The 24,003-nt window shown below is 60.5% G+C and overlaps 1 protein-coding gene and 1 long non-coding RNA gene across 4 annotated transcripts; both read left to right on the forward strand.

Annotated features, from left to right (window-relative positions):
- The first annotated feature begins 8,902 nt into the window (after positions 1–8,902).
- Positions 8,903–10,401, forward strand: LOC137447090 (uncharacterized). Its single transcript, XR_010988781.1, has 3 exons — positions 8,903–9,085; positions 9,916–9,983; positions 10,275–10,401. It is a non-coding gene; the product is annotated as an uncharacterized lncRNA (long non-coding RNA).
- Positions 10,402–10,711: 310 nt separating this feature from the next.
- Positions 10,712–20,411, forward strand: TCEA2 (transcription elongation factor A2). Of its 3 annotated transcripts, none has more exons than XM_068150334.1 (11): positions 10,712–10,908; positions 12,057–12,150; positions 13,573–13,635; positions 13,934–14,039; positions 15,121–15,211; positions 15,849–15,982; positions 17,274–17,330; positions 17,893–18,047; positions 18,358–18,504; positions 19,175–19,246; positions 20,126–20,411. In XM_068150334.1, the coding sequence occupies exons 3-11, from the start codon at positions 13,582–13,584 to the stop codon at positions 20,132–20,134; spliced, it is 825 nt and encodes a 274-aa protein (XP_068006435.1). In that variant the 5' UTR covers positions 10,712–10,908; positions 12,057–12,150; positions 13,573–13,581; the 3' UTR covers positions 20,135–20,411. The 3 variants fall into 3 exon arrangements, with proteins under 3 accessions (XP_068006435.1, XP_068006433.1, XP_068006434.1); XM_068150333.1 differs by lacking the exon at positions 10,712–10,908 and adding an exon at positions 12,242–12,460 and having other exon boundaries at positions 12,079–12,150; XM_068150332.1 differs by lacking the exon at positions 12,057–12,150 and having other exon boundaries at positions 10,755–10,908.
- Positions 20,412–24,003: the final 3,592 nt, after the last annotated feature.

Genomic DNA, 24,003 nt, shown 5'->3' on the forward strand with positions numbered 1-24,003 from the left:
GTGAAGGGATGGGGGTGGGAGGGTGCTGTGGACCCCCTGGGATGAAGGCTGTGGGGATCCTTGCGGCCGGTGGGGCACAGGGAGCTGGGGGCAGGAGGGAGCTGCCGGGGAAGGGCTCCACGGGAAGGGCTTTGTTCGTGGGCCAGCCGGGAGCGTGCGAGGGCCTCCGGGTTCCAGCTTTTCTCCTCCACTTCGCTCCTGCCGGGAGCGGGAGCGGGGCCAAGGTGCAGCACCGCGGGGTGGAGCAGGTCCCCGAGGAGGGCAGGGGCCAGCCGCGGCTTTGGCCCTGGGAAAGCTGCTCTAGCTCTCCACGTCCCTCCGGGGCCCTTCTCAGCCCAGCCGAGGTCCCTTCCCAGGCTGCTCACCCTGAACACCTCCACCTCTGCTCCCAGCCACCCCTCTGGCTTGGCGCAGGTCTGGAAGCCCTGGGGAAGGATAAGAAAAGGCTCCTGCCGGAGCAGCCCTCCGCGGTGCGCTGAGCTGGAGAAAGAAGGTTAAAGGCTCTTATCTGATGGAGCTGCAGCCTTGCCAAGCCTGTTGCTATCAGCTCGGGCCACATGTGCTATTGGCAGCGCTTCGGGGACACAAGAATACAAACAGTTTGCATTGTGGAGTCAACAATGCTGGGAGCAGGAGCCCTGCTGCCATCAGCGGTATAAAAGGAGCGCCGTAGGAAAGCCCAGGGCAGGAGGATGCAGTTGCTGGGATCAACAGCAGGGCTGAGCAGATTACAGCTCTGTTTGTGTTCGGGAGGGAGAAACCTGCCATCCCCAGCGGGCTGGAGCCAGAAGGATGGAGCCGGCTGGGAGGAGGGGAAGGGTTTAAGCTGCAAGGAGAAACTCTTGGAGCACTGCTGGAAGCAGCTGCAGCAAAGTGCTGATGGCAGCGGGTTTGGGCAGGGCAGGAGGCAGGTTTGGAGAGCTTCAGCTCAAGGATGGCCTCTGCCAGCTTGTGAGGAGTCACCCAGGGGGAAAAAGTGGTGTCTGTGCAGGACCAAGGGGGGTGCAAGCTGAGGAGGCTGCTGAGGTGGCAACCTGGGGCCTGGGGGATCCCTCTGCTCCCTCTCACTGATAAAACCCCCGTGGGGGTGGGTGAGGTGGGTGGGGGTGGTTTGGCCATGCTGCACTCAGCCCTGCTGGCATTTGGGCAGACACCAGAGCAGGGTGGGGGGAGGTTGATGTCTCCAGAGGGGCTGGTGCATGGAGGCTGTGTGGTACCTGTGCATGTTGCAGGGGGAAGCATCCTTCCCACAGCCAGGTCAGATCCCCTCACACTCCTCCTCTTCAGTCTTCTTGGGCCCTGGCAACCCAAACTAGGGAGTTTTGGAGAGCACACACTCCTGGGCTGGGCTGGGTGGCTGGGGTGGGAGGATGAGTGGGGTGGGAGGATGAGTTCAATGAGGCCACTGTCCTGCCCAGGACAGCAGCCTCTCCAAAGTGGTGCCCACAGGGCTGCCATGTGTCTGTGGCTCTGCCTGACCCAGCCCCAGTGCTCTGCTGTGCCCATGTCACCCAGGCAAGGCCCTGCTTCATGATGCCATGCACTGGTGAGGGCACACAGAGGGTGATAAAGGGGTGCAAGACACACAGCAGAGGGTCTCCAGAGGGTAGGGGAGAGCTGGGCTGCAGAAGGGGTGCTGGAATGGGGGCACGGTGCCATCCTGCCCCCTCAGAGGTAGATGGTGAGGTGATGGAGAGCATTGCCTTGGCTGTGCCCACGGTGGTGATGAGGGCACGGGTTTGTGGTGGCAGGGAGAGTGCAGCCCACGGAGGGCTGAGGGAGCTGGAAAGCAGGGCAGGAGGTCAGGGCTGCTGTCGGGGGTGAGCCGGGCCGGGCTGGCCATTCCCACCGGCAGGAATGATGTCAGGCAGCAGCCCTGGCCAGCAGGCAGGAAGCCCAAGGCAGCCAGCGAGTCTGTCCTCCTCCTCCTCGGCCTGCCCCACGGGTTTTTGTGAACAATGCAGCCCGTGGTGGGGGTGTTGTGAGGCTCATCCTCCTACACCCACCGGCAGCCCTGCAGGGCCACCTTGCACCCACACTGGCATCCATGGCCTCTGCTCCGCACTGGGTGCTGCTCCCTCTCTGCATCAGTTGTGGGGTGGTCCCAGTGCTGCAGCTTAGGCATTTGCAGTGTCTGCTGCATCACTACAAGGTCTGGAGCCAAGAGAACATGCTTGGGCTGCTGCTGTTCTCTAAATGTCACATCTGGCCTTGGGAGACACCTGGCAAGCCCCAGAGGAAGCCCTCAGAGACAGGATGGCTGTGCCAGCTGCTGGCCTGGCCCTCTCCCACTGCCAGCTCAGCTGGGGCAGGGCAAACACCTGCCTGGAGCTGCCAGCTGTGCCTGCCCAGGTGTCCAGGCATCCCACCTGGAAGCAGCAGAAATGATCACTCCAAGATGCTGAGGCAAAGCTCTGGCAGCCTGAGGAGCTCAGTGATGCTGTGAGGTCCAGAAGGGCTTTGCTAGGCTGAGGATCTGCTGGGGGGAAGAGAGCCCTGAGTCCCATCTCTGCCTGGGCAGGTAGGGCTTGATTTTGCCTCCCAGCCCCATGAGCAGCCCCAAAGCACTCAGGAGATTCACAGAATGCTTTGCACTGGAAGGGATCTCAAAGCTCACCCAGTTCCAACCCCCTGCCATGGGCAGGATCACCACCCACCAGCCCAGGCTGCTCAAACCTCATCCAGCCTGGCCTTGAACACCTCCAGGGAGGAGGCAGCCACAGCCTGTCCTTGGGCAGCCTGTGCCAGAGGCTCCCCAGCCTCACTGCATAGAATTTCTTCCTCATCTCCAGTCTCAATCTGCCCTCCTCAAGCTTCAACCATTGCCTCTCACCCTATCACTACAGGCCCTTGGGAAGCCCTTAGGGGCAGTCAGGGTGAGGGCAGCTGAGCAAAAGGCTGCCCAGCACCAGCTCCTCCCTGGGTGGCTGGGACAGGGCAAGGTGCCTGGGTGTGAAAGCCCAGAGGGAGAGGGACTTCCTGAGCACATCCAGCTAAAGGATGGCCCCAAGGGCTCCAGCTGAGCCTCTCCCTCCACCCCACCCAGGCCAGCCCTGTGTTCACAGAGGTGCTCCCGCGGGGCCGGGCCGGCCGCGGCAGGGGCTGGCAGCGCTGCCCGCGCGGTGCCGGCAGCCCGGCTGGCATCTTGGCAGGGCTTCCCCCGGGAGGCTGGAGCAGGAGGCTGTGCATTTCTGGGAATTGTGTCGGGCAGGGAAGGAGGTTATTGTTTGAGCTGCAAGAGTGCAGCCTGCTGATGAGATCAGGGCTGTGGCGCTCGGCGGTGGGGCAGCAGAGCCGTCTGCAGTGCGGCTGATGGGGAGATAAGGGCAGAAGGTTCTTATCTCTGGCCCCATCGCTGCAGGGAGAGCTGGGGAGCAAAGGGCATGGCAGAGCCCTGCTGACCTGGCGCTGCTTGGCCTTGCTCTGTGGTCAGCAGGAGGCAAAGGGGTGTCCAAAGTACCACAGAAATGCCTGGATTAGGACAGACCTCTAAGGTGGAGTCCAATCATTAGCCCAACACCGACCTGACCAAACCACGTCCCTCAGCACCACATCTGCACAGCTCCTAAACACCTCCAGGGACAGAGACTCCACCACCCCCCTGGGCTGCCTGAGAACCCTTCCACTGAAGAAATTCTTCCTAATACTCCACCTAAACCTGCCTTGGTGCAACTCGAGGCTGCTTCCTCTTGCTCCATCACTTGTTCCTTGGTGGAAAGGGAGTGGTGGAGGCAGTGTGGCAGGGAGCATGCTGCCACCCACCCTGCTGACTTGGGCCATGCAGGCTCTTCCTCCCAGGCCCCCCAGTTCAGCTCCGTGGCATGAATCCAGACTTAGCCCTAGGAGCTCTGGAATCTTTTAGGTCATGAGTGCTCTTGCTGTGGGGGGAGCCTGCCCCACTCAGCTCCCTGCTGGAGCAGCTTTTGCTCCATCCATGGGTGGAGGAGGCTGAAGGCTGCCTGCTCACTGCCTGGAGCCCAGCCTCTGCCTCACTGGTGGGCTGTGGGGGGTATGTGTTCATGCAGCCAGGTCACTGTCCTTGTGTCTCCGTGGTGGTGGTGATGGAGGGACTCCCACAGGCCATAGCCAAAACACCCAGAGCCTTGTCCTTTGATAAGGCAGCTCAGGACAGGCTATTCCTGATAAAAGGCTCCTGCCCTGAGCTCAGCCTCTCCCTACCCCCTTTCTGCCAGCTGATCCCTGTCTCCAACCTCTCTGAGCTCTCTATCCCAGCCCTTCTTGCTCCTCTGCAGGCAGGACACAGGTCTTGTGGGTCCCAAACTCCGTGGAGGGACAATATCAGAGCTCTCTCTGCAAAGCTGCCGAGAGGAAGGGGCTGGGGGTCAAAGCCCTTTGCAGTCCTTTGCTGTGGGTGAGCTGAGAGGTGCCCTGCTAGCCCATGAGAAGGTAACCATCCTCCTCATCCTCCTCCTTGGGTCAAGGTCTGCCTGCACACCCTGTGGCTTTTGCCCCTAAGCAAGCCAGGATGCCTGAGGAGGGCAGAGCTGCTGCCAAGCAGGGCCACCACCGTCCGGAGAGCTTCTGCAGTGCCCTGCTCCGGGCGATTGTGCTGGCAAGCAGGGAGCAGGGGGAGCATAGGAAGTGCTGGATGGGAAAGCCTGGTGTGAGAGCCCAGGAGCCCCTGCCTTCCCACAGCACACTTATCAAGGCACCAGTTCAGAGTGGGCCAAAAGGGAAGTGCACACACACCAGACTCCTCGGGGTCAAGGATGCTGGGCAAGCAGTGAGCCGAGAGGCTGCAGGGGGCAAGGGAGGGACCGGGGCGTGGGGAGGGAGACACAAATAGCAAAATGAATGGCTTGAACTTCCTATGTTTTATGGAGGTGAATAAAAGGAGACAGAGAGGGGGAGAGAAAGGAGACCTGAGGGCTCACACAGGCTCTCACGCACACACCAGCCGGCCCCGAGCCCCTTGGTGGGCACCACGGGGCACGGCAGCCTGCACCCACTGTGGCTGGCATGGCTCTGGGCCAGCTGCCTGTCTGGCTCGGTGTCCCCTGAGATCACCCCAGGGGGTGTGACAGGCTGCTGCTTAGCACTTATTCCTCCCCTGCCAGTAGTGCTTTGGCCAGCAGGCAGTAGGATGAACAGCGTCAGGGGGAGGGCTGAGGAGCACCCCCAGTGTCTCAGAAGGGCATCTGCCGAGCTGGAGCTCCAGCCCCGTGCTGGCACTCACAGTGAGCAAGGCCCAGGGGAACCATCACCTCCTCCATGCCCTCCCTTCCAAGCTCCCTGTTTCTCAGGGTGGCAGAGGCTGGGCTGCCACACATGGTGGTCCTGGCCACCTTCCCCTCGATGGCTGCTGCCTGCTGCAGCCAAACCCTGCAGCCTCTCCTGGTGCAGCAGGCTGCAGATGGCAGAGTCCCCAGGCATGGGCTGCTCACCAGCAGCTCCAGGACAGAGGCAGTGGGAGGGGATGGTGAGCAGAGGACGTGGGGGCTCCATGGGCTGTGCTGCAGCAGCAGCATGGATGCAGCCTATGAAACCTTCTGGGAGCCGTGCTGGTTTCTGCTGGTTCAGGAGGACCTGTGGCACAGCAGCTGTGGAGAGGTCCTTTGGCTCCTCAGAGGAGGAAATAGGAGAGTCTGCAAGACAGGAATGCAAGTCACCATTTGGACCAAGTTCTCCAGGTTTCTTCAGCATCTGGATGGAGGATTTGGGGCCTCCAGGGTCAAAGGTCCCTGGTGCCAGGGCGAGAAGCCCAAGGACATGGCACAGCTGCAGCAAGGGGAGGGGCAAGAGGCAGATCCCTGCCTCTGTCCTGGGGCTGGCACAAGCTCACTTCTAGGGGATCAGTTCCCCTGTCTCCTTCCTTCTCCTCCCAGATCTGGGCTGCCCTGGGCTCTGGGAGGAACAGCAGAACAACTGTCCCCAGGGTGGTCATGGCCAGGAATGGGCTGATCATGGGTGCAGGAGGGTGGCTGGCTGTGGGCATCCTCACCAGCAATGTGTGTGGGCAGCAGAAGCCCTTCTGCAGCAGATGCTGTGCCAGGTGGAGATGGCCAAGGGCCAAAAGTGGAGCACTCAGCAGAGCCAGGAGCCCTCCAGTGCTGCCAAGACAGGTTCAGGAGGGTGAAAACAAGGGAGATGCATCAAAACTCCTCCCCCAGATCACTGCTGCTCTGGCAAAGCCTGTGGCAGCTGCTCACCTCCTGGCTGGGGTTCATGGTGCTGGCTGAGGGCTTGGGGTCTGCCAGCTACTTGCTGTCCATTGCTCCCTGTGTGATGTCTCTTGCCACCAGCTTGGGGTCCAGTGTGTCACCCAGGGACAGCCAACCTTCCTGTCCCTACAAGCTGTGTCCCCAGGGTTCCCAAGACCCAGGGCCTCAAGACCCTGGAGTCCCTGGCACACCTGAAGTCTGGGCTTGTCCAGGAAAGAGCTTCCTTGGAGGGCTCATGGTGTGCAGGTCAGGGCTGGGCCCAGGAGTGCTGCTTGTCTCTGCCTTCTCCAAAAGGAGAGAAGGCTGAGCTCCTGCTGGCTGGAAGCAGAAGAGAGCTCTGGTGGCTGATCTCCAAAGGTGACCTGAGTCTGCTGGGGACAGGGTGAGCAAGGGAAGCTCTTCTGGCTTGGTCCAAACCAGCTGAGAGCCACTTGGGGAAAGCTGCAGCCCAGGGGAGGAAAACCAGGGGAGGCTTTGGGGGGGTTTGTGTTGCTGCAAGCCCTTCTGCTGGCCTCACCAGCAAGACACCCCACACAGAGACTCTCCTGGGGTTCGGGGGTCAGCCAGAGCCCCCTCCTGAGCCCAGCTCCAGCCACAGCCTCGTCCCTGCTCTGTTTTTAGCACACTCAAGTAGCTGCTTTCACAAGAGGTAAAGGAGAGGTCACAGCTGCGATGACAGATCAGCCCAAGCGGGAATTTCTCTGGGAATTCCTGCAATAGCAGGTTGGCTCCCGCGGAGGTGGAGTTTCCTCTGGATCTACCTCCACCCAAGCTCGGGGAGCGCTCTGGCCGCCGGCTCCACGCTGCCTTTGGGGGCTGGGCTGAGCGACGCCGCTGCTGCTTCCCAGCCAAGGTCAGCTCAGCCAGAAGCCCTCCCTGCCCCACAAACCCCCTCCTGCCCTGCCAGCCCTCGGGAGGAGCCGCAGGCCTGCCAGGGTGGGGCTGCAGGGGTGGTCTGTGCCCGTGGGCGTGCAGGGCTGGGGGGCACTTTCTGCTCCTGCCCAGCAGGCAGCTGATGCTGCTAATGGTTCCTCGGGGAAGTTATTGCCAGGCAGGCAGTGGGGGGGCTGGGTGAGGAGGGGGGTGGCAGGGAGGCCCTTGCCAGGCAGGCAGTGGTGGGGCTGGGTGAGGAGGGGGGTGGCAGGGAGGCCCTTGCCAGGCAGTGGTGGGGCTGGGTGAGGAGGGGGATGGCAGGGAGCCCCTTGCCAGGCAGTGGTGGGGCTGGGTGAGGAGGGGGGGTGGCAGGGAGGCCCTTGCCAGGCAGTGGTGGGGCTGGGTGAGGAGGGGGGTGGCAGGGAGGCCCTTGCCAGGCAGTGGTGGGGCTGGGTGAGGGGGGGGGGGGGGGTGGCAGGGAGGCCCTTGCCAGGCAGTGGTGGGGCTGGGTGAGGGGGGGGGGGGGGGGGTGGCAGGGAGGCCCTTGCCAGGCAGTGGTGGGGCTGGGTGAGGAGGGGGGCGGGGGCTGGGGGCGGTGGGCGATGGTTTCTCGCTCCGAGGCAGGGAGCAGGGGGGGGTGAGGGCGCTCGGCAGGGGTGACTGCGAGCTCTGGAATCTGAGACACGTCCCTGGCCATACTTGTGGTCGGGAGCCATCTCCTGCTTGCAGTGACACAAACCACAGTGCCAGTGGCAGCAGTGTCGCTCGAGCGTGGCGCTGACGCCAAGGAGCAGCATGACCCAGACCCCACACAGGGGCAGGCAGCTGCCCGCCCCCAAGGGCCTCCAGAAGCTCCCTTGTTGGGACTTGTTGCCTCCTCCCTGGCGGAGGCTGGCCTCTCCAAAATGGCATCCCCTCGCCTCACAGCCAGACCCTGCCAAGGGATGGAGGCTTTCCAGATGCTGCAGAGGCTCCAGACGTCGGGCTGGAGCCACACACACGGGGCCAAGCCAAAGCCTTTCTAGGTAGCTCCAGCTGCCATGCCAGAGAGTTCTGAGCTCAGGTTTGCTCTGGGGCCACCTCTGCTGCTTTGGGGATGAACGGAGATGTGTCTGGGGAGCAGCTTTAGCTTGAGGGGATCCCTCATGTCCAACCACGTGAGAGCTGCAGGCTGGCAGCCTTAGGTACCTGACAGGCAACCTGGGGGACAACCACACAGGAGGGGCTCAGCACTCCCCAACGTTGTGTGATAGTAAATCACAGAATGGGTTGGGTTGGAAGGGACCTTGAAGCTCCTGCAGTCCCAACCCCCTGCCATGGGCAGGGACACCTCCCACCAGCACAGGTTGCTCAACCTCATCCAGCCTGGCCTGGAACACCTCCAGGGAAGAGGCATCCACAACCTCCCTGGGCAGCCTGTGCCAGTGTCTCCCCACCCTCCCAGCAGAGATTTTCTGCCTGATGCCCAGTCTAACGAATACCTAACTAATATCCAGTCCAAAGCTAAAGGCTGCCCTCGGTGACTCAGCCGCGGCGGACCGCGCAGGGCTGGAGCTGGCTCTTGCAGCCCTGCTTCCCAGCACCTAACCGTGCAGCCTGCGGCCACATGCCGCTCACCCTCCCTGCTTCCGCTGGCTCCCGGCCCCGCCGGGGCAGGACACGGCCGCTCTCTACCAGCGCAGGCAGGGCCCTCGCCCAGACATCCGCGCTTGGCAAGTGCTGCGCAGGAGGAGCCGTGAAAGCTCTCTCCCTGACAGGAACCAGCTGGAGAGAGCAACCGCAGTCAGCATCCAGTCCCAGGGGGTGCGCAGCCCTCATGCAGTCTGCTAGTGCCATCTACAGGGGGGCTCTGTGCTGGCCTGGCCGCCCCCAAATCATCCATCCGCTCTCCATCCTTCTCTTGACGGTCTCAGGTCCCGGAGGCTGTGCTGCGCAGCCCCACGTCTCGGCGGAGACACGGCTAAGTGCGGAACTGAGGCTGAGCCACAGGGCTGCAGCCATGGATGATGAGGGGACCGGAGCCCTGCCTGGTGAGGAGAGGCTGAGGGACCTGGGGCTGGGAGAAGAGAAGACTTAGAGAGGATTTCATAAATGTTTATCAATATCTGAGGGCTGGGGGCCAGGAGGGAGGGGACAGGCTCTGCTCACTTGCCCCCTGGGATAGGACAAGGAGCAAGGATGTAAGCTGCAGCACAGGAGGTTCCACCTCAGCACAAGGAGGAACTTTACTGTGTGGGTCCCAGCACTGGAGCAGGCTGCCCAGCGAGGTTGTGGAGTCTCCTCTGAGCCTTTCCAGCCCTGTCTGGATGTGGTCCTCTGTGAGCTAGCTTGTATGGCTCTGCTCTGGCAGGGGGGTTGGACTCTGGGTCCCTTCCAACCCCTGACATCCTGTGACCCTGTGGTCTTTGATGGTTGCTGAGCCTCTTCCCAAGCACCACAGAGCTGATGGTTTCAGTGGGGACCAGCTCACCTGTGGCAGGTCGAAGGGGTGAAGTGGGACCCACCTGCATTATGGGATAGGTTATAGGGGCAGAGCTCCTTCTTCCCTGCTCCTTCTCCCCTGCTGCTGGGGCCAGCAGCACTCGAGTTTGTGTGATGGAGAGCCCCCAAAATGCAGCTTGGTGAGCTCCTACAGGGGGTTCCCTGAGGAATGGGCAAGCCTTCAGCAGGCTGAGGAGGAGGCTCAGCTACTGGTGCCTTGGGACATCACTTTGGGACATGAGTGTCCCTGCCTTGAGGCAGAACTGATGGTGGGAGACCATGGGAGCAGTGGGAGGAGGATTCCTCTGTGCTCTGGAGCTGGGCTGTCATGGTGAGGCTTTGAAAACTAGCATTCTATCTTTGATATCTTCAACAACAGTCTGGAGCTTCCTTTGGTATCCTTGTCAGTGGTCAGGATAAGGTGACCGAGGCACGCCCGGGTGGCTGGTAAGCTACCTGCAGGTAACTGCTGCAGGTAACACCACGCTGGGAGGGAGAGCTGAGCAGATGGAGGGTAGGAAGGCTCCACAGAGACCACAGCTCAGATCTTTGCTTCTGTTCTGGGCCTCTGACTCCAAGAAGGACATTGAGAGGCCATGGAGCAGGACATGGAGCAGACCCAGGGAAGGGCAGGGAAGCTGGGGAAGGGTCTGGAGAACAGGGCTGGGGAGGAGCAGCTGAAGGAGCTGGGGGTGTTGAGCCTGAGGGAGGCTGAGGGGAGATCTCTGCTCTCTACAGCTCCCTGCAAGGAGGCTGGAGCCAGGTGGAGGTTGGGATCTTCTCCCAAGGAGCAAATGACTGGACAAGAGGAAATGGCCTCAGGATGCCCCAGGGGAGGCTGAGGTTGGCCATGAGGAACAATTTCTTCCCCTTGAGGATTGCCAAGGCCCGGCCCAGGCTGCTCGGGGCAGTGCGCATCCCGGCAGAGCATCCCCAGCCGCGGGGCTGCGGGGCAGGGGCGGGGCAGGGGCGGGGCAGGAGCGGGGGCGGGGCAGGGGCAGGGGCAGGGGCGGGGCAGGGGCAGGGGCAGGGCCAGGGCCGCCGCCGTGCCGGTGCCTACAGCCCGCACAGTGTCGCGGGGCGGGGCGGGCCGCGCGGGGCACGCCGGGAGCTGTAGTCCCCCCGCCGCACGCCGCGGCGGGCAGGGCAGGGCGGGCGCCGCGAGGACTGCAAATCCCGTCGTGCCCTGCGCGCCGCCCGCCCGGACTGCGGCACCGGGGCTGCGGTGGGCACCGCTTAACCACCGCCAGCTCCCCCGGCTCCGTCCGGCCTCCCGGCAGCGGCTGCCGCGGGGGACGTCGCGATGGGCAGCGAGGAGGAGATCGTGCGTATCGCCCGGCGCCTGGACAAGATGGTGGCCAAGAAGAGCGCGGTGAGTGCGGGCAGCCGGCCCCCCGCGCCCCGCTTTGGGGTCAGCAGGGGACTCCCCCTTCTCCCGTCTCTGGCTCGGCGGACGGCGCCTCCCGCTCGGCGGCTCCCCCGTCCTCGCTGCCCTGCTGTTGAGCCCTCCGCTTCTTGCCCAGTGCCGGCTGTGAGAGGCCCTCCCCCCTCCCCAGCTCCCATTTTGGGGTTCTCCTCCGCAGCCCTTATCATGGTGGAGCAGAAGCCTCTCCCACATCGCGGTGGGCTTCCCACCCCCTGACCTGCTTGCACCGGGGTGATCTTCCTCTCCGTTCCCTGTCGTTTGAGGGATCCATCCCGTTCCATCCCACTGGCCGTTACTGAAGGGGGCGGCTCCGTATTTCCCACGTACGATGCTGGGGGCACACCTCCAGCCCAGACTGTGCCTCCCACTCCAGACCTCAGGGACCCACAGCTCAGCACCCTGGGGCACCCTTGTGCTCCCTGCTAGGAGGTCCCCCTCCCAGAGAGCATCCTCAGCACCCTGGGGCTCACCCAGTGCTCCCTGCTGGGGTGTCCCCCTCCCAGGGAGCATGTTCAGCCCTTCTCCCCAGGCCCCTCGGGAAGGGAGATCCTGAAGCTCCCCCCAGCTAGTGGCTGTGTTGTGCTCTCAGGTACACTCCCAGCGCTTCATTATCTGTTTCCTGCATCCCCCCTCCCCTGCCAACACCACTTTTGCTCGTTCTCGTGTGGCCCTTGGAGCGTGGAGGGCTGGGCTCGCTGCTCCGCAGCCTGGAGGTCGTGCAGGGTGTGACTGGGGGCCGGCAGCAGGTGCTGGCTGCACTTCCATGGCACTTGGTGCCGGTGCAAATCCAAACATCCTCACACGGCAAACGGGGTGTCAGGGGTGTGTGAGGGAGGCAGGCTGTGCACCAGTGCTTGGGGTGGGGGTGGGGGGGCTTTGGGGCCGGGGAGGGCTGTGGGGAGTGGGAGGTGAGGAGGGGAAGGGGCCAGGGGAGTGTGGGCTCCGGGTGCTGAAGGTTTGGATGCGGGGCTGGCTCTGCCAGCCGCAGGCAGGGGCGAGCGCCGGCGCTGGCGTAGCCGTCCCGACAAGCCAGGGACGTGGTGGTGGAGGGGGGCTAAAGCACAGCCTGTGATGTCTGTTCCCGTTGATGGCAGGTTTTCAACACCACTGTTGAAAGTAGGAAAGGAGCAGCTTTGCAGAATTTGCTTCCAAGCTTCCCTGGGAAAGAGGCAGCCTCTTACACGAGCGGTATGGAACCTTCCCTCTCGGTTGGCATTTCACCTGGGGCTGCACCACGGAGTGTGTTGTGTGCTGGCTAATCTGCAAACTCTTCCTGCAGGATGGTTGCCTGGAGTTTTGCTCTAGATCCTTTTTGGTTTTAACCTGGATCTCTCCCCCCTGGTTGCTGCCACTGGGCCAAGTGGCTCCGTGTCTGACAGCAGGGACAGGATCCACCTGGCTGGTCTGTGTGTTAAGGGCTGGACTTGATGGAGTCCATTTGGCTGTTGGAGGACCAGAAAGGTGTGAAACTGCCTGAGTGGGAAGCTGCTGGTTCTGGGTACGGTAATGTGTGGTTTAAACTGGTGTGAGCTGCTCCTCTGCACGCTGGAAGCTTTGACTCTGCTTTGATTTGGCTTTCGCAGCATCTGTTCCATAGGGGGCAGCTGGACGGCTTCCTGCCCTGAGTCAGAAGTGGCCCTTCTGTGTAGGGAGGAGGAGGAGGACAGGTCAGAGCAGACTGCTTTGCTTCCCTACAGCCTTAGGCTTTGTAGGTTTAGTGCTGCAAACAGGCTGTGGAGTGGTTGGTGTTCTGAATGAGCTGTTAAATGTGAACACTGGGAGGCCTTGTTCGGTCCGAGGGGGATGGGAGCAGAGAGTCAGCTGAATGGAAGAGGCACTCCAGGCTGCTGAGTGCTTCTGAGGGGAGGCTTGGCTGCTGCCTCTGTCCCTGCCATTGCTCTGGGTGATTGCTAATTTCAGGTGCCTACAGATTGCCCAGTCAGATTCAGTGTCCTTTTCTCTGGGTTCTGGGATGCAGAACTGAGGCAAGGAAACTTCATCTCATGACCTTCAGCTCGGGGCCAGCTCTTCAGCATCACTGCTTGATGGCTTTGCTCCTGCTACCAGCTCTTGTCCTGAGCAGAGCTGGGTGTCAGTAGGAAGACTAAGGAACAGCTACATTAAGTTTCAAGCTGTGGACAAAGGAAGCTTAGCTCTGGACAGTGCTGCTGAGCTCTAGGTGGATGGCTGAAACTCTTGCAACTCAACTAAACTGTTTGTGAGCTGGGATCAGTAATCAGAGCCCTCAAAACAGTGACTTGGAAAGCAGAAGTACTCCTGGGAGCCAAATGCTGTGCTGGGGAGACAGTAGTGATTCCAAGTGTGGTTTTCAGGTGTTGAAAGTGCCAGGTAAGGAGGATAAGCCAATGCTGCAGCTCTGCCATCCACCAGCAAGGATCTGTAGTGCTCCAATGCTCTTCTGGTTTGCCTCTTCAGTACCTCAGGTGCTTCCAGACTGTCCAGAGCAGCAGTCCCAGCAGCAATCCTGCTGGATCTAAGGAGAGCCTTGTTGGTGTTTTTCCTCTTGAATTCAGCTGAGTGTATTCCCAAGCTGCTGCATTTCATGGCTGAAAGCTGAGACTCTGCCTCTGTTTCCCTTTCCCTCTGCAGGAAGGTGCAATGGATTTACTGAAAGAGCTGAAAAGTATGCCTATGACTCTGGACTTGCTGCAGGTGAGTTGCAAAGTGTGGGGCAAAGTTAGGGGATGGTTGGGCTTGATCTTAAAGGTCTTTTCCAAGCAGAACAATTCCAGGATGGAAGCAGCATCTCATTCCAGTGAAGTGAGAAGGAAACAAACAGCCTGCAGGGCCATGGCTACTTCACCTCTTGGTCATTGATTTGAGTCCAGCAGGGCCATGGCTACTTCACCTCTTGGTCATTGCTTTCAGTCCCTCCTGCTTCTTTCTGGTGTCAGTGAGGGAGAGAGGCTGGAGCTGCTCTGAGAGGTCTCCTCTGCCTCCTCCCTTGCAGTCCACCCGCATCGGGATGTCTGTGAACGCCCTGAGGAAGCAGAGCACAGATGAAGAGGTGATAGCTCTGGCCAAATCCCTCATCAAATCTTGGAAGAAGCTTCTAGGTAAGAAAGCCCAAGATGTTCCTGTCTCCTTCCTCAGGAGAGCTGGTTTTGATCCCATGGAATGGTCCAGCCACTCAGCATTCACAACTGCCCTGGGTCTGTCACGTTTAGTCTCCTCCCTTGCACTCCTCCAGCTCTGGCTCCTCTTCAGTTAGGTCACCCTTGAAAGAGTGCAGCAGGTCCAGAGGAGGCCACAAAGGTGATCAGAGAGTGGCTGTTCAGCCTGGAGAAGAGAAGGCTCCAGGAAGACCTTAGAGCAGCCTTCCAGTACCTGCAGGGGCTGCAAGGGAGCTGGGGAGAGACCTTTGACAAGGGCTGGGAGTGATAGGTGGAGAGGGAATGGTTTGAAGCTTGAGGAGGACAGATTGAGACTGGAGATGAGGAAGAAATTCTTTGCAGGGAGGCTGCTGGAACCCTGCAGCAGGTTGCCCAGGGAGGGAGCTGAGGCCTCATGGCTGGAGCTGTGCAAGGTGAGGCTGGAGAAGGCTGTGAGCAAGCTGCTGCAGGGGAGGATGTCCCTGCTGAGGGCAGGGGGCTGGGCTGGGTGAGCTCTGGAGCTCCCTTCCAACCCATTCTAGGATTCTGTACATGCTCTGCAGGCCAGGGCTCCCCAGGTCAGTGTTAGAATGTGCCTGGGGCTGGCATTGCCGTGGCAGGCTTGCAGTGTCTTGGCTAGGCTGAGACAGTTGGGTCAGACTTCTCCTGGAGTGCCTTGAAAGTCCTTTCCAGGGCTGTGTTCTCAGCAGCACTTGGGAATAGAACTTCTAGTGTCTCCCAGAAGGGCTGGCCTGGGTTGGTGGTGCTGAATGCTGGTTTTAGTGGTGCCTTAGAGAACTTGATCTAATCTGTCCTCAGCAGCCAGGGTGTCTCTAAAAGGAGCTGTTGTGGTGGAGCATGTCTTGTGAGGAAGCTTATCTCCTAGGCAGGGCAGGTGGCTGCTCTGGTGTGGGGAGGAGAGCTTTTGTTTCAGTCAGTTTGTGCTTAGAGGCAAGCAAAAGGCTGCTGCTTAGTGTGTGCAGGGTTGTGGCTTAAAGACCTCCTCTGAACCTTTCAGTGCCTATTTTCCTCCTTTTAAATATAGATGCTTCTGAGGAAAAGAGTGAGGAGAGAAAGAAGAGCCTGTCCTTGCCAACCTCTTCCTCCAAGGAGACCAGTAACTCCAGAGACCAAAGGTAATGCTTCCCTTTAATCCAAGGTGATGCTGGGACAGAGGCCTTGTGTCCAGTTCTGCGCTCCTCAGGTCAAGAGGAGCAGGGATGTGCTGGAGAGTGTCCCACAGAGGCTGTGAGGATGATGAGGGGGTTGGAACATCTCTGAGGAGAAAAGGCTGAGAGACTTGGGGCTGCTTAGCCTGGAGAAAGGGCAGCCTGGAGATCTCCTTCATGTCTGTAAATATCTGAAGAGGGGAAGGCAGGCAGGGGCCAGGCTCTTTGCATCCTGCCCTGTGATGGGGCAAGGGGCAAGGGGCACAAACCGGAGCCCAGGAGGCTCCAACTCATTCCTGTGGAGGTGAGGAGCCCTGGAGCAGGCTGCACAGAGAAGTTGTGGAGTCTCCTTTTCTGGAGCCTTTCAAGACCCATCTGGATGTGCTGCTGTGTGCCCTGCCCTAGGTGATGCTGCTCTGGCAGGGAGCTGGACTCAGTCTGCAGAGGTCCCTTCCCCCCCCACCCTGCTGCGGCTCAGTGCTGTTTCCATCTCTTTGGCTTTGTGTTATGATGAGCAGGATGCTTGGCCCCAGACCTGCTGATCCCTTCTGTGCTCTCCCTGACCTGAACTGGCACATTCTGACAGGTGAAGTTTCTCTTCTAGCTCCAACAAGAGGCAGGAGGCTCCAAAGACTCCAACCACCCCCAAGATCACCACCTTCCCTCCTGCCCCTGTCACCTGCGATGCTGTGCGCAACAAGTGCAGGGAGATGCTGGCAGCAGCTCTGCAGGCTGATGGTGAGTGCTGGGGGAACCTTGAGGTGCTGCACAGCCTTCTGATGGACCTCTGCATGTGGGTCAGCACCAGCTCCTCAGAGATGCTCCTCTAGAGCAGCTTTGTCAAAGGATTATTGCCATCAGCTCAGTCCCACTACTGTTCACCCCTCTGACAAGCTGGCTGGAGTTGCAGGCACTTGCATGTGGACCTGAGGTGCCCCATGGAGGGCACTAGGGGACCTAAGGAGCCCCATGGAGGGCACTAGGGGACCTGAGGAGCCTCATGGAGGGCACTAGGGGACCTGAGGAGCCTCATGGAGGGCACTAAGGGACCTAAGGAGCCCCATGGAGGGCACTAGGGGACCTGAGGAGCCTCATGGAGGGCACTAGGGGACCTGAGGAGCCTCATGGAGGGCACTAAGGGACCTAAGGAGCCCCATGGAGGGCACTAGGGGACCTGAGGAGCCTCATGGAGAGCACTAGGGGACCTGAGGAGCCTCATGGAGGGCACTAAGGGACCTAAAGAGCCCCATGGAGGGCACTAGGGGACCTGAGGAGCCTCATGGAGGGCACTAAGGGACCTAAGGAGCCCCATGGAGGGCACTAGGGGACCTGAGGAGCCTCATGGAGGGCACTAGGGGACCTGAGGAGCCTCATGGAGAGCACTAGGGGACCTGAGGAGCCTCATGGAGGGCACTAAGGGACCTAAAGAGCCCCATGGAGGGCACTAGGGGACCTGAGGAGCCTCATGGAGGGCACTAGGGGACCTGAGGAGCCTCATGGAGGGCACTAGGGGACCTAAGGAGCCTCATGGAGGGCACTAAGGGACCTGAGGAGCCTCATGTGGGCACTAGGGGACCTGAGGAGCCTCATGGAGGGCACTAGGGGACCTAAGGAGCCTCATGGAGGGCATTAGTGTACCTAAGGAGTCTCATGGAGTTCTGAAAGGGCAAGTGTAGGGTGCTGCACCTGTACAGGTGAGGGGGGACCTGCTGGGAAGCAGCTCTGTGGAGAAGGAGCTGGAAGTGCTGGGGAACAGCTTGCCCATGAGCCAGCAATGTGCCCTCATGGCCAAGAGGACCAGTGGTTCCCTGGGCTGCATGGAGAGGAGTGTGGCCAGCAGGGTAAGGGAGGTTCTCTTCCGCCTCTGCTCTGCCCTGCTGAGGTCACATCTGGAGCACTGTGCCCAGTTCTGGGTGCTGAGGAGCCTGGAGCAGCTCTGTGAGGAGGGAAGGCTGAGAGCCCTGGAGCAGACCTGGGGGCAGAGCTGTGGTGGGCATTCCCTCAGCCGTGGCCTCTCTTTCTCTTGCAGATGACTACGTGGCCATCGGTGCCGACTGCGAGCACATCGCAGCCCAGATCGAGGAATATATCCTTGCTGTGGCCTTGCCCCAGGGCCAGGGGCTTCCTCTGCTGGGGACACAGAACACCCTGCCAGAATGTTCTGCTGCAGCTCTGCTCGTCAGGGCTCTTGGGTCCAGCTCTAGCTCTGCCTGGCTGAGCTCTGGCTCACTAGGGCACCACCACAGGGGCAGCTCAGGGCATAGACTCATAGAATGGTTTGGGTTGGGAGGGACTTTGAAGATCATCAGGTTCCAAGCCCCTGCCAAGGTACACCCCCCACCAGCCCAGGTTACTCAAGGCCTCATCCAAGCTGGCCTTGAACACCTCCAGGCAGGGGCATCCATGACCTCCCTGGGCTGCCCAGAGGTTTCATCTCAGAGGAAGTGCTGAGGGCTGCACCCTGCAGGTGTCCAAGCAGCCTGTGGCCACGGCACTTGGGGATGTGGTTTAGTGGCCACGGCGGTGTTGAGTTGAAGGTTGCTCTTGATGGTCTCAGAGGCCTTTTCCAAGCCAAACAATTCTGTGAGGGGTGTAGAAGGCTCTTGCAGGGCCCAGTGGTGGCTGCAGGCTCCTTGACTGCCCTGAACGCATCTACCAGGACGTGAAGAACACCGACATGAAGTACAAGAACCGCGTGAGGAGTCGCATCTCCAACCTGAAGGACTCCAAGAACCCTGAGCTGAAGAAGAATGTCCTGTGTGGGGCCATCACCCCTGAGCAGATTGCAGTGATGACCTCAGAGGTGAGCAAGGCTGAGGAGCTGGCTTTGCCTCGTGTCCTCTGGGGGCTCTGCTCGGAGCTGCTCCCTGCTGGGCCTGTGGATTGCTCAGCAGCTGCTGCCAGAGCTGTGTGGGGAGTGAGCTAGCAGTGGGGTCTGCACTGTGGAGAGTAGGCTCTGGGCTGTTAGATCATCGTGGTGGCCTCAGCAGAAGCCAGACAACCATCCATGGAAGGCTTTCTGTCAGACCACCCTGTCCTGCTGGCTCTCTGCAGTGGGTGTGGTGGTGCTGGGCAGGCAGATGGCATCTTAGGGCTCTGCCTCTCTTTGCAAGGAAATGGCCAGCAATGAGCTGAAAGAGATCAGGAAAGCCATGACCAAGGAAGCCATCAGAGAGCATCAGATGGCCAAGACAGGAGGGACTCAGACTGACCTCTTCACCTGTGGGAAATGCAAGAAGAAGAACTGCACCTACACCCAGGTTAGTCCTCCTGCTCCTGCACTGCTGCCTCCTGCACTGCTGCCACCTGCACAGGACAGGGTCTGCCATGGGCACAGCCTCTGCTGCTCTGGCAGCCCCTGCAGCACAGCACAGGGTTGGCCACTGCTGGAGGGAACCTTTGCTGTACACTTCAGGCTTTCTAGAAGGTGCTGCTGTGCCACCAGGACTTTCCAGGCGTTTCCTTGGGCCTTCTGGACTTTCCTTGGCTCTTTGGTTCAGGGGCAGGGGTTGTGCAGCACCAGGGAAGGGCTCAGATCCCAGCAGTGCTGCTTGCTGTGTGGCTTGGGAATGCTGCATGCTGAATGAAAGAAGGTGCTGGGAATTCAGGCAAGGGAGTGGGGAGTGTTGAGGAGAGGGACTCATGTTGCAGGGAAGCTCCTGTGGCCCTCTCTAGCCTCAGTCTCTCACAGTGTCACAGAGTGGTAAAGGGTTGGGAAGGAGCTCTGGAGGCAGAGCCCAACCCCCCAGCCAAGGCAGGGTGGCACAGGAGCACAGCCAGGCGAAGGAGGCTCCACCACCTCTGGGCAGCCTGCTGCAGTGCTCCAGCACCCTGCAGTTGGAGTTCTCTTCCCTGGCAGTGTGAGCCCGGGCAGAGGGAGCTGCTGTGGCTCTGGGTGCCAGGCTGTGCTCACTCCCCTCTGCTCCCCAGGTGCAGACCCGCAGCTCGGACGAGCCCATGACCACCTTCGTCGTCTGCAACGAGTGTGGCAACCGCTGGAAGGTAGCTGCCCAGGGCTCTGTCTCACTGCCCCTGGGGGCTCTGTCTCACTGCCCCGGGGGGCTCTGTCTCGCTGCCCCTGGGGGCTCTGTCTCACTGCCCTGGGGGCTCTGTCTCGCTGCCCCGGGGGGCTCTGTCTCGCTGCCCCTGGGGGCTCTGTCTCACTGCCCTGGGGGCTCTGTCTCGCTGCCCCGGGGGGCTCTGTCTCACTGCCCCGGGGGGCTCTGTCTCACTGCCCCTGGGGGCTCTGTCTCGCTGCCCCGGGGGGCTCTCCCTGGGAGCTGCCCCACCCCTGCTGCAGGCCAAGACATTGTTGCTCCTGTCCAGCCTAAACCTCCCTTGATGCAGCTCCAGACCATTTCCTCTTCTCCTGTCCCTTGTTCCTTGGCAGGAGAGCCCAGGCCCCACCTGGCTCCAGCCCCCATGAGGGGAGCTGTAGAGAGCCAGAAGGTCACTTCTCAGCCTCCTTTACTCCAGGCTGAGCACCCCCAGCTCCCTCAGCTGCCTCTCCCAGCCCTGTTCTCCAGACCCTTCCCCAGCTTGCTTGTCCTTCTCTGGCCCTGCTGCAGCCTCTCAGTGTCCTTCCTGGAGTGAGGAGGCCAAAACTGAACTTGGGATTCAAGGTGTGGCCTCCCCAGTGCCCAGTACAGGGTTGACAATCCCTGCCCTGCTGCTGCTGGCCACAGCAGTGCTGATCCAGGCCAGGATGCTGGTGACCTTCTTGGCAAGTGTGTGCCCAGGTGGCTGACTCCAAGCCCTTGCCAGCTTCAGAATGCAAAGCACCACTTGGATCCTGACTGCCTGTGGGCAGCAGGTGCCTGCCCACCGCTCCCCTTGGCACTGAGGCTTCTCTAACAGGGTCTGAACTCCCTTCTCTTGCAGTTCTGCTGATGTGTGCCATGGCCTGAGAGCAGCCACCAAGGGCAGAGCAGAACATCACCTCCAGCTGCCAGCTCCTACTGCAGTTGTCTTTTGTGTCCCAAGTGAGTTTTGCCATTGTCACACGTGCTGAGCCAAGGGGCTGGGGGGGCCTGGAGGGGAGCAGCCCCAGCGGAGGGCAGTTGGCAGGAGAGCTCTCGGAGCACAGTCCTCTTCTCATCCACACCACTATGGTCACTTCTTTTCTTCCAGACTAATATTAAACATTTTTCTCAGTTTCTGACTTTTATTTGACCTCTCTGTGTGCAGCATTTGGGGGTTGGGGAGCTTGGCAGGCGGGCAGTGGCCAGCTGGAGGAGGAGTGAGCGCTGCTGGGACTGGCAGGCAGTGAGGAGCCACTGGGGCTGCAGGAAGGTGCTGGCTCCTTTTCCAGCTCAGGGGTTGTAAAATGCTTTGGCCACATCCTGGAGTGGCTGGGTGGGCTGGCCTGGTGGTCCTCACCTGGCTGAGGAGATCCAGAGGTGGCACACAGCTTTTGGGCACAGGTCAGATGCTGCTTTCCATCTTGGAATCACAGAATCCCTCTGGACTTGTAAAGGTCAGGGAGTCCAAGCCTTACCCCAGCACTGCCAGGGCACCACCAAGCCATGGCCCTCAGCACCACAGCTCCCGGGCTCTGAAACCCCTCCAGGCATGGGGGCTCCACCACTGCCCTGGGCAGCCTGGGCCAGGCCTTGACAACCTTCAAGGGGAAGAAATTGTTCCTCAGGGCCAACCTAAACCTCCCCTGGGGGAGCTTGAGGCGGCTTCCTCTTGTCCTGCTGCTCGTTTCTGGCTCTGAGCTGGGATCAGGGAGGCTCAGGTCAGTCACAGGGAGGATCTGCAAGTTTGGTGCTATTCCCATGGCTGCTCCTCAAGGTCTCCTGTTCCCCATGTCCAGCACACAGGGAACTGGGAAGAGCTAATCCAGGGAGAAGCCTTCAGTGAAGGTGGAGGGAACCCACTGCTCGGTGGGAGTGTTCAGTGGAGTCCCACCAGTGGAGTCCCAGGCACTTTGCTGCTTGTGTCCTCTGCCCTTAGCTGAAAGGCAGCCTGGATTTTCAGAGGATTGGAGAGGCTCAGGAGGATGGGAAAGGCTGCACATCCATGGACCCTTCCAGAGGCATGGAGCTGGAGGAGATGGCATTGCAGGTACGGACTCCGCAGGGATGAGGTCTGGAGCGAGCTTGGAGCTGGAGCTTGGAAGAGGTGAGATGGAAGGAGCTGGCAGCAACCCAAGCCTCAGACATGCCCCTGGGAGGGAGGCCTGAAGGATCAGGCTCTTGCCTGCTGGGGGAGTTGTCCATCCCCATGGCAGCTTCTGGCCTTTTGAGACTTAAAATCCCTCTTCCTTTTCCTAGGCTTTACCTGGAGCCATGCAGCATTTGGGGGTCCTCGGAGCTGGATGCTGCCCTGAAGCAGTCTGTGTGCTGCAGCCCTTGTGCTGACAGGCAGAGCAGGAGCATTTGCAGCCACATCTCCTACAGCCTCGCCATTCCAGAGTGAAACTCAAGTATTTCCACTGGCTTTTCAGCACCCCAGGCAGCAGACATTCACCAGAGACCTCAGAGATGTTCAGAGAGGAGCAAACAGCCACATGAAAGCAGCTGGAAACGTGCTTGCAGCCCCTTGGAGGGCTCTGCTCCTCCCCAGGCAGGGATCCCAGCAGCATCCTTCTCTCAGGGCTTCACTTGGCAGGGTGCAGCTAAGTCTCCCAGGGAGCAGCAGATGCAGAGATGCTGACAACTCCTTTAAGGCTCCTGAGTCTGGAGGCGAATGAGGTTATTCAGGCCAGGCTGGGGAGGGAGCAGTGTCCTCACTGAGGCTTCAGAAAGAGCTTCAGGATCTGAAACCAGAGCTGGCCCAGGCCCCCTGGCTTGTGAGCTGTGACTGGGAGCCAGGCAGCCACCACTTGCTGTTGCTTTGCTTCTTGTACTGCTGCAGTGGGGCAGCTTGCTGCCCATCCTGAGCCGGCTGTGGAGGGGCCTGAGCACAAGTCCTGTGTCTGAGGACACTTGACAGGAAGGCCACTGGCTAAAGAGGTGTCCCAGAGGCAAGGATGTGCTTAGGAAGTGCTGGGAGGGGGAGGCAAATGAAGTTAATGGTAGCAGTGGGGACTTCCCTGGGCTGGGAGCTCTCTGGTGTAGGGAGAGGTTCTGACCCCTCTGCTGTGCCACTAGCAGAGACTCACAGAAGGGTTTGGGCTGGAAGGGACCTTTCAAGGTCATCCAGCCCAAGCCCCTGCAGTCAGCAGGGACAGCTGCAGCTAGAGGAGGTTGCTTAGAGCCCCAACCAACCTGAGCTGCAGTGGTGCCAGGCATGGGGCAGCTCCCAGCTCTCTGGGCAGCCTGGGCCAGGCTCTCCCCACCCTCTTCCTTCTCTCCAGTCTCAATCTCTTTAGTTTAAACCATCACCCCTTGTCCCGGCACAGCAGGCCCTGCTCTTGAACAGCTTCAGGGCTGCTCAAGCTGGAGCCACGTGAGGAATTTCCTTCCCTCCCAGAGCAACCCAAGCAAAGCCTCCCTGGCACAGGCTGGGGGTGCTGCAGGGCTGCAGCCATGTGGGCTTGGCACTCACGGGGGCAAAACCTGCCAACAACAACCAGCTACCAACAATACCAACATTCCTGAGCAGCCAAACTCCTCTGCTCTCCCTCAAGAATCCATCTCCTTGACTTGTATCTCAGCTTGGCACAGGCAAGGGCAGCTGCTGACAGGAGTTTCCAGTGGGAGGGAAGGGAACAAGCAAAAGCTGAGAGAGTTTTTGTTTGGTTAACAAATCTTCAGTAAAAAGAGTTCAGGCTCCTTCTTCTGCCTTGGAGAGGGAGGAGAGGGGAAGGGGTAGATAAATAGGAAACCACAGGCAGTTTGGGGTCAGGAGAGGCAAGGATTAGCCTGGGGCTGCAGCAGCGGGGCTGAGCCGGGTGGCAGGACCTTGGTGTTGGCTCCATTTGGACCTTGGCTGCCATGGAGGGCAGAAACATTTTCCTTCTGGGCACCAGGGCTCCTTACACCATTCCTTGTGCCCCCACAGGTGCTCTGTGTCTTCCCTGTGACATTTCCCCTCCCACACCAGCCTGCTGCTTTGTGCCAGGCTGATCCCAGGGGATGAGGGCAGAGCCTTGGGCTTCAGGATCCAGCTGGGAGCCTCCACCTCCTGCTGTCCTGGTGCCTGTGGCTTTCTGCAGGAGAGGAATCATTCCTGCACAGGGGCTGCCCCTTCCCGGAGCTCCAGGAGCTGAGGATGCTCTGGGCTCAGGGTGACAAGCAGGTGGTGTCCCAAAACTGGACCAGTGCAGATGTGTACAATGGGCACTGGTAGAGGCCACAGGATCCCCCTTGGCCACCCTCTGAGCACAGCCCCACCGTCCCTTCTAGCCCCTTGGGAGCCCCTGGGGCAGTTTTGGAGACAGAATTACAGAGAGGACCTTAAAGCTCATCCAGCCCCAGCCCCCTGCCACGGGCAGGGACACCTCCCCCCAGCCCAGGCTGCTCAAGGCCTCATCCAGCCTGGCCCTGAACACCTCCAGGGAGGAGGCAGCCACAGCCTCCCTGGGCAGCCTGTGCCAGGCTCTCCCCAGCCTCACTGGAATGAGTTCCCTCCTGCTCTCGAGTCTGAGCTGGAAGAGGGGAGACTTAAAGCCATTGTCCCTTGTCCTGTCACGCCCAGCCCTTGTCAAAAGCCCCTCCCCAGCTTTCCTGCAGCCCCTTCAGGCACGGGGAGGCTGCTCTGAGGTCTCCCCTTCTGAGGAAGCTGAGGCCCCTGTGCTCCTTCCAGGCTGACCCCTGGAGCCAGCAGGAAGCGCAGTGAGGGCTGCAGTGCTGCTCCCTGCCCCAGGGCTG

Source organism: Melanerpes formicivorus, unplaced genomic scaffold, assembly GCF_026170545.1.
Source record: "Melanerpes formicivorus ecotype bairdi unplaced genomic scaffold, bMelFor1.0.p_v2 SCAF_19, whole genome shotgun sequence".
Taxonomy (NCBI): domain Eukaryota; kingdom Metazoa; phylum Chordata; class Aves; order Piciformes; family Picidae; genus Melanerpes; species Melanerpes formicivorus.

Bases quoted from the DNA above. Each gene is read 5' to 3' on its own strand.
- TCEA2 (XM_068150332.1), top strand. From the start codon at position 10,840: ATGGGCAGCGAGGAGGAGATCGTGCGTATCGCCCGGCGCCTGGACAAG. The intron at 15,212-15,848 runs GTAATGCTTCCC...TTTCTCTTCTAG, and splicing joins AGTAACTCCAGAGACCAAAG to CTCCAACAAGAGGCAGGAGG. The intron at 18,505-19,174 runs GTTAGTCCTCCT...TCTGCTCCCCAG, and splicing joins AGAACTGCACCTACACCCAG to GTGCAGACCCGCAGCTCGGA.